The 8,984-nt window shown below is 51.7% G+C and overlaps 1 protein-coding gene across 1 annotated transcript; it reads left to right on the top strand.

Moving 5' to 3' along the window:
• Nucleotides 1–1,551: 1,551 nt before the first annotated feature.
• On the top strand, nucleotides 1,552–8,978 carry LOC108622965 (toll-like receptor Tollo). The gene has a single exon (XM_018021172.2). The coding sequence runs from the start codon at nucleotides 2,165–2,167 to the stop codon at nucleotides 6,119–6,121; it is 3,957 nt and encodes a 1,318-aa protein (XP_017876661.1). The 5' UTR covers nucleotides 1,552–2,164; the 3' UTR covers nucleotides 6,122–8,978.
• Nucleotides 8,979–8,984: the final 6 nt, after the last annotated feature.

Raw genomic sequence — 8,984 nt, 5'->3', positions numbered from 1 at the left:
ATGTTAGACAATGTAGACAGTTGCAAGTCACGTACAGTTCAATAAAAAAAAAATGCCAAAACAATGTATTACAATATTAGAAATTATGCGTTAAAAATTCCTTATGACAGATCGAACGATTTTACAAACGTTTTTTTCAAGAAGATAATTGCTTCAAATATTGGACAAAGCCTTTTTTATTAAACTTTTGGCAGAGGTCTTACGGCACAACCTTAAGTATTCCGGCATGTATAGAAATACATACATGTATAAGAAATAACAGTCTCGTCTAGGAAGTCAGTTTTTCTGACAGTGTTTCCTATTCATTCGCATCAGGTTGAATATTGAAACACGCGTTTACACTTGTAACCCTAGTAGCCGTATGTTAAAGTTTCTGGATCGCGCGAAGGGAAATACAGAACTAGGTGTTAATGTATCTAGATCGGTTCGAGTATACATAGACGTTGAAAGCGTTAATTACTTTAGTCAGGTTCACTGACTGAGTTTTAAGCACTACCGTTCACGACGGTTGTGCAACATAGGCGGACGTTATTATCGCTGGTTATATTCTCTTGTTCATTAAACGGGTGCAAAGACATTCAGGTTTGCTCTTCTTTTTACGACCTTCCGCTCTCGTTCTTCACATCTCGTTTTATAAAACAGTACTTAACCGTTACAATGTTCCCTAACAAGATTTTCACAATCTTTACGGTTAATCAAATTTGTGACTTTGTAATTTACCATTTAACATTTGACTGGTAGTAAAATGAAGAAAAGTTATGATACTTGTGGCTATTTCGAGACTAGATTTTCCGAGCCAGTAAGATAAGCTCGTGATTAGTCAGTTTCTTTCTAATGTTACAGAATCCAAAAACTTTCGTTTCCAAAACAAGATTTCGAGGAAGGAGCAAAACTCCGGCTCTTACTCTGTCAGCCGGAAATGGAAGACACGCGTTTCCAGATAAATGGCGGGGTAGGGGCAACAAATCACCGACGGTTGTCCGTTCGAATGCGAAAGTACACGCGGCTGTTCGTCGCCTATTAAGCGGCGACAACCCCGAAAGAATCGAAGAAGTCTCGCCTCGTAAGAACGAGCACCAGGTAGGGGAGAAGGGAACACCCTCGGGGAAGGAGCACGAGGGGGATGGGTGCCGCCGCTTGATAAATGCGCGGCCCGTACGCCTAGGAACCAGTTTGATGTTTACCTAGTAAGTAGCGTGTTGTCAGTCAGCTGGTTTGTTGCATCCTCGCCGAGGCAGCCGCCCGTAGCGTAAAACGCAGTCAGCTAGCGCACGCTTACGCTACTCTTCGTACTCCTGCTCTCTCTTACTTACGCCTGCACCGATCCCCGGTACGCACACATGTATACACAAGACGAGTAGTACAGTACCTCGGGAGTCGGAGTATCCGGGCGGTAACTATAGCGGCGCGTTGTGTATTCGTATTCAGAGAACCGGGAGGGAAATTCACGGTGGGGACCGTTCGTAGGGATACATCCTGCCGGTGGTGGAGGCAAAATTGGTGGGGGTGAGAGTGGGGGTTCTCTGTTGCACGCCGGCAGTCATGCAGGGTGCGTGACTGTCGTCGGAATAGGGATTCGAAGTCAGACTCAGTTGCTGCCCGACGTTCTTGGTGGAATGTCGTCGCGCTTGCCCTATTCCTCCTCGTTCGCTCGTACACCGTGCAAGTAATTTCCTCACGAGAGTTTTTACTAGTAAACGATTTTACGCGCTCGACATCATCAGGATAATTCGGAACGCGTGCCACGTCCCTGTGAATCAATTAACGGCTAGTGTCATTCAGTGGTTATGACTAATCGGTGTTTACGCTGCTCGTACGAGGCACGTCGGATAGCGTAGTTGAATGAGGTTGATCGAATGTAACGACGTTTAGTGTTTACCGTTGGTGTGTAATTCGATAGAGAGTGAGAAAGAGAGCAACGATATCGCTCCGATCCCGCGTTAGTTCGTTCGCTCGGTCGGATTAGAATCGAGGCCGAAACGCGGAGAGCCAGATCCGGGTTTTCGAATCGGGTCGCGAGAAGTGGTGATATGAGAGAGTGACTATGAGTGCGTGACGACGGTGACAACGACGAGGAACCACGCGACGAACCCGCGACGAGAAGATTCAGTTCCAGTCCCTCGGATTGCGCGGGGAGTAACGAGGACGCGACAATTGCACGGAAATGGAGCCGACGACGAGCGGATCGACGTGGTCTCGATCGAGCTGCTGGCCAGTACCGGTGATCCTCGCCTGTTGGCTGTTGTTGAACACCGCGCGAATAGATGGTCGCAGCATCACCAGCCTCGAGGCACCGAACGGTTGCGAGTGGAAAAAGGACGGAGACGACGGGGAAAAAGCGCTCGCCTGTAGGGTCAGGACCATCGCCAACGTGCCCGGCCTAATTGGCAATCTCTCGGCCATTCAAGTGGACTCGATCAGCTCGCTGGCCTTGGAATGCAGCGACGTGTTGTTCTTCGAGAGCCAGATAGACGGACCCCACGGTTTCTTCTCTCCCCTGCCGCGTTTGGAGAAGCTACGCGTGGATTATTGCAAGATTCGTTACCTTCCCGGCGGTGTCTTCGCGTCCGCGCACAATCTCCGAAGTCTCTCGTTGAGAACGCACAACGGCGACTGGTCAGCGATGACTTTAGAGCTGCACGGCGACTCGCTTCGCGGTCTGACCTATCTGCAACAGCTCGACCTCGCAGACAACAATCTCTGGACGCTGCCATCGGAGCTGCTCTGCCCGGTGCAGAGCCTGACGACGTTGAATCTGACGCGCAACAAGTTACAGGACGTCGGTTCCCTCGGCTTCTCGGACTGGGTCGAATCGTGCACACCTAGCCTGGAGGTGTTGGATCTGAGCAACAACGATCTCGGCGCGTTGCCCGATCGCACGCTGAGCAATCTCCGAAGCCTAACGGTGTTGAAGCTGCAGGAGAACGTGATCGCCGCCGTGGGTGATCACGCTCTCGCCGGGCTGACCGCGCTCCATTCTCTCAACATGTCTAGCAATCGGCTGGTCGCGCTGCCGCCCGAGTTGTTCTCGAAGACCAGAGAACTGCGAGAACTGGTGTTAAGCAACAATTCTTTGGCCGTGCTGGCGCCCGGTCTGCTGGACAATTTGGACGAGCTGCAAATATTGGACCTGAGCAGCAACGAATTGACAAACACATGGGTGAACAGAGACACGTTCTCGAGATTGGTTCGCCTCGTGATCCTCGACCTGTCTTTCAACGCCCTCACGAGGCTCGACGCCCACGTGTTTAAGGGCCTGTACAGCCTGCAGATCCTGAAACTCGAGCACAACGAGATCGAAACGCTGATGGACGGCTGCTTCGCATCGCTGACGAACCTCCATTCGTTGACGCTGTCGCACAATCGTATCGTCAGATTCGATCCGCCCCACACGATCGGCCTGACCACTCTCGATCAACTCTTCCTGGACACGAACAAACTGAAAACCCTTCATCGTCACGTGTTCGACAATCTCACGGGGCTGCAGGATCTCTCGCTGAGCGGTAACTATCTCACGGAGATTCCGTACGCGGTCCGCGTGCTCCGTTCGCTGAAGACCCTCGACCTTGGCAATAACCACGTGTCAAGAATCGACAACGACTCGTTCGCCGGACTGAGCGAGTTGTACGGGCTGCGCTTGGTCGACAACAAAATGGAGAACGTGTCGCGCGACGCGTTCGCCGCGCTCCCGGCCCTGCAGGTGTTGAACCTGGCGAACAATTACATCCGTCACGTGGAGCAGAGCGCGTTCGCGAGCAACCCGGTCCTACGCGCGATTAGATTGGACGGTAACCAGCTAACCGAGATCCGCGGTGCGTTCACCAGCCTGACGACCCTCGTCTGGTTGAACGTGTCCGACAATAAGTTGCTGTGGTTCGACTACAGTCATCTGCCGGCGAGCATAGAGTGGCTGGACATACACGCGAATCAGATAAGCGAGCTCGGGAATTATTACGCGGTACGAAACACGCTGCGTATAAAGACGCTGGACGCGAGCTACAACCAAATCGGCGAGATCGCGGAGGCGAACGTGCCCGACAGCGTGGAGGAGTTGTTCCTGAACAACAACAAAGTGCGGACCGTGGCCCCGGGTACGTTCCTGCAGAAGAGGAGCCTGCAGAAGGTGGTGTTGTACGGGAACGAGATAAGGAATCTGGACGTGGCCGCTCTCGCGATCCAAACGGTGCCTCAGGACGACGAGCTCCCGCAATTTTACATCGGTAACAATCCTATACTGTGCGACTGCACGATGGAGTGGCTGCCGAGGATCAACGAGATGGCGCGTCTTCGACAGCATCCCCGCGTGATGGATCTCGACTCGGTCACGTGCGAGATGGTGCACGCGCGCGCGACACCCCGCAGACCGTTGCTATCGTTGCAGTCGAAGGATTTCCTCTGCCAGTACGAAGCTCATTGTTTCGCCCTCTGCCATTGTTGCGACTTCGACGCGTGCGACTGCGAGATGACCTGCCCGGACAATTGTTCCTGCTATCACGACCACAGCTGGTCGAGCAACGTGGTCGACTGCTCGAACGCCGGCTACAAGCACGTCCCCGAACGGATTCCGATGGACGCGACCGAGATATATCTGGACGGGAACGAGCTGGGCGATCTGGGCAGCCACGTGTTCATCGGCAAGCGTCGCCTGGAGGTGTTGTTCCTGAACAACAGCGGCATATCCGCGATCCACAACTGCACGTTCAACGGCGTGGGCGCCCTGCGCGTCCTTCACCTCGAGGACAATACCCTGCGCGAGCTACGCGGGTTCGAGTTCGATCAGCTGGAACGGATGTCCGAACTTTATCTGGATCACAACGCGATCGCGACCGTCGGTAACACGACGTTCAAGAAGATGAGGAGTCTCGAGGTGCTCAGACTGGACAGCAATCGTATCGTCGACTTTCGGCCGTGGGAAGCGTTGCCCAGCGTCGGCGACAGCACCAGGGTCGCGCTCGAGGGTAACGCTTGGAGCTGCGAGTGCGGCAACGCCGCGAAATTACGCGGCTGGCTCGCCGAGCATCGCGGCGATCCCGAGAAGATGTACTGCCGCGACGGCGTCGAGTCCCTCGCGCAAGCTATGAAGCGTTGCGGCGATCCGTCTACCGAGGCCGTCAGCCGTGGAATCCAGGAAATCCCCTTGCTCGGTGGTAACTTCGTGCCGCTTTTAGCCGGCGCCTTGGTGGCCGTCATCGCGATCTGTCTGTTCGTCGCGCTCGCGTTCGCGTTCCGACAAGACGTGCGCCTTTGGGCACACGCTCGTTACGGTCTACGTCTGGGTAAAATGACCACGCCGCCTGACGAGGAGAGGGACCGCCTCTACGACGGTTACATCGTCTACAGCGAACGGGACGAGGACTTCGTTTCCAGGTTCCTAGCCGCCGAACTGGAGCAATCCGGTCTGGCCCTTTGTCTGCACTGGCGAGATTTGCCACCGGCCAGGCCACAGGAAGCCGTGCCGCCGGCCGCTGCCGCGGCCCGACGTATAGTCATCATATTTTCACCAGTGTTCCTGGCCAACGAATGGCAGCACGTGGAATTCCGCGCCGCGTTGAGAACCGCGTTGGAGAACATCAGACCCAGTTCGAGGAAGAGGCGCGTGGTCGTGCTACTGGCCACGGACGCGCCTAGTCGCGATCCCGAGCTGCAGCTGCTGCTGCAAACGTGCACGGTCGTGATCTGGGGCGAGAAGAGGTTCTGGGAGAAGCTCCGGTTCGCGATGCCGGACTCCGTGGGCAAACGACGGGACAGCAAGAAGGTGAACGACCGAAATCGCAAACCGGCGCGTTATACGGCCGCCCCGTCCGCCGGGGACGTATGGACCAAGCCTAACGGCGTTTTGGTCGCCCCGGTGCACGCACCCACGCCGACGCCCACGCAGTCGACGTACGTAAGCTCGGCGTCGAGCAGGACCGAGGACGAGGACAGCGGAGCAGAGCATCAACACCAACAGCACCAGCACCAGCACCAGCACAGCGGTTACAGCGCGTTGCACGCCGGAAACGCGAGGCCGGCCAGTCTGTCCTCGAGGGGCAGCCATCTTTACAGCACGATACCGGAACCACCGGTACCAACTGCGCCTCCCGGTGAGGTCTTGACGCATCCTCGTACTTATTTCGTCTAGTATAGGCGAACAGCGTTGCTCGCGCGACGTTCCACGGCCACGATGGGCCACCGTGTCAGAGGCCGGACACTGACGAGGCCCGCCATGTGTAAATTCGCTGTGGGTATCGAATGAGAGGGTACTGACTTAATGAAAAGGTATGCGAGAGAATGAGAAACGCGTGATTGAATGTCCAGAGGTATTTGTACAGTTTCGTTCGTTGCTCGCGATGAACCGGCATTCGATTATGCTCGATTCGTATTAGCCGAAAACGTATAGATTATTAACGCACTGAACTGTGAGAACGTCTAATGATTTTAATTGATTGACGTACAGGTAAACTTGAATTTAATTATGACATCTTGAAGCCGAGAATCTTGATTTTCGAAAACACACGAGTCCACTCAACGAATCACGGCTGGAGAGAAGATTCGTACAGAACGTCTTTCAATAAAGTCTATTAGCAATCGCTTATTTCAGATGATAATTCTTGTTGACATTGTCTGTAGAATTGCACTCGATCAGACGTAAGGAATTTCGTCAGATTTTACGTCGGCTCGAATCTGGCCGGCTAATGCAAATCGGATTTTATTCGAACGCGGTCGGTTCGTTTGCTCTTCCACTAGAAATCGGTTGACTAGGAATCCTCCTCAGGTTCCCGTGTCCACTCGTAGCACGGAACGAACCGTGGAGGATCGTTTCCGCAGGGGTTTCAAAGGGGGGACGGATATTGTAACGAGAGTTGTCAGCCTCGCGAGAAAGTGCTTTCCAGAGTATGCGAGGCTTCTCGACTCGTTTCGTTTTACCTCGAAGCGTGATGTTTGATCGACGATAAATCGAGAGACGGCGGGTTTATTTAAATAAACGTTTTCTTCGTAACGTTAAACGCTGTTACGTAGGGAGAACATTTACATAGACACACACACACATACACGTGGCCGAAGTCATTATTTTTACGTACTAGAGGTGACAGAGAGAAAGGGTACTAATAGCGTGAGAATTTCTCCCTGCACAGAATTATTTACGGATATGCACGTGCGTAAGATGCGAAGAGTAACGAGGACAAACTAAAAAGCTTTAGGTGATACATGTAATGGCAGTCAATGAGGACGTAGACACTGTTATTATTCTCGTCACTCGTTTAGAGGGCCTAATGTGAAACACACACCGAAACAAAATTAATAACAGCGACCACCCAGCGAAAATCGATGTAGACTGTAAGAATAGTGTTCGCCCTTTGCCGTTGCATACTCAACCATCAGCGTTGTCACCGCTCGACACCGGTTCAGAGATTTCGCGACCTCGCGTGGCGTTCTATTCGATTTCGGAATAAGCGAGCAGAGAGAAAAGGCTGCGGCGGGAATCTCGAGACTCGAAAATTCTCCTCGTTACCCGGGACGCTCTCGACGGCGGGCATCGAGGGTTTCGATCACGCTTGAAAAATAACTCTTTTCTCTGGCGCCGTGTCCGCGCCGCGCGCCGTTTCACCGCGGCCGCACACCTCGATCGATCGATCGCGATGTGCAACCCGCCTCTTCGCTTTCTCGCCTTCTCGCCGAATAGATACATACGTCGTTATTTATTTTCATCGCCTTATTCTCACCGTGATTCCATTTGTTCTACGATTCTTTCAACAACACGAGTTTCACCTAATTTTTTTTCACTGAACCATCGAACGTGCCAATCGTTCATTTTCTTTTATAAATAATTTAACGCACGACGCTCGGTCAATACTAAACCAAGTTCTTGACAATCGTTTTGTTTCGCTGCTGCATGAAAAGACTTCAAGATACGAAGCATGCAATTATTATTTTCGTCGATTTTCTTTTCGTTTTGTAGACAATTGTATTGAGTAATTAAAATGAACCATGACATTTTACATTACTTAGACAAACACGAGGACAAGATAAGTTAAAGACCAATCGGAGATTTCTGTTTCTTTTAAGTCGAGTATAAACTCCGCGCTGGTAGAAAACACAACAATGTACTCTTTTCCTGTACGTACGAGTAGAATCAGCGGCGATGTTTGTAAAAAGAGCGAAGAGATATACTTGTGTCTTTAGTCCGAGATTAATTTTATTTTCCAGGACTTTCGTTTACCTTAGCGGATAGCGTTTTCCTCTCTTCGAGGGCCAATCTTTATGATTTTTTTGTTGAGACAACGCGACATTTTCCATCCCGAACGAGGTATCGAGGATCGAGTACCGATCGAGGAAAGAAGAGACGAGAATGGGAGACCGCGCGTACGTTTTGCTCCGCGCCTCGGGAGCAGGGAATCCTCCCTTCGTACTAATCGTGTATTATATTTTTTTCTATTCCCGTCCGCCGGGGAACGGAGCAACGCGCCCCTAGTTCTCATTCCTGTCGTCCGTTCGTCAATTCGTTAGAGAGAAAAAAGTACGAATGAGTGAGAAAGTAATTAAGTACATTAATAAAGAGACTCCGGAGGAGAGTGCGCGTTCAGAGAGATAAGAAAGTGTGCACGCATGATGCGACGGTTACATGCATTTAAGATGGGAGTGTGAGGGGAGGGTGAAAATACGGGAGGCGTCTAGCGAGACAACCTCGTTCCTAAGATTCACGACTGTCTTTTTTTTGGTAAAAAGCAACGGTCGCCAAACGCTTATTAGTCTGTAAGTGGATACTCCGGTGTACATAGTTGTGTATAATTTAACGTTGTAAATAACTCGCGCACACTTCTCGAGCACATCAAGGTGGCCAGCCACTTGTACCTATATGTATACATATAATAGCATAGGAACTTAAATACTGGTCTCGTCACACCAACCAACGGGAAAGCGAGATTCCTCATTGGGAAACTTGCGGACTTATCGATTGTACTGTATTATTGTAAATACGCTCATCGGATCACGCGTATATATAT

Source organism: Ceratina calcarata, unplaced genomic scaffold (genome assembly GCF_001652005.2).
Source record: "Ceratina calcarata isolate Rehan_Ccalc_2016 unplaced genomic scaffold, ASM165200v1 scaffold25, whole genome shotgun sequence".
NCBI lineage: Eukaryota > Metazoa > Arthropoda > Insecta > Hymenoptera > Apidae > Ceratina > Ceratina calcarata.
This window is presented reverse-complemented; position numbering and strand designations above follow the sequence as displayed.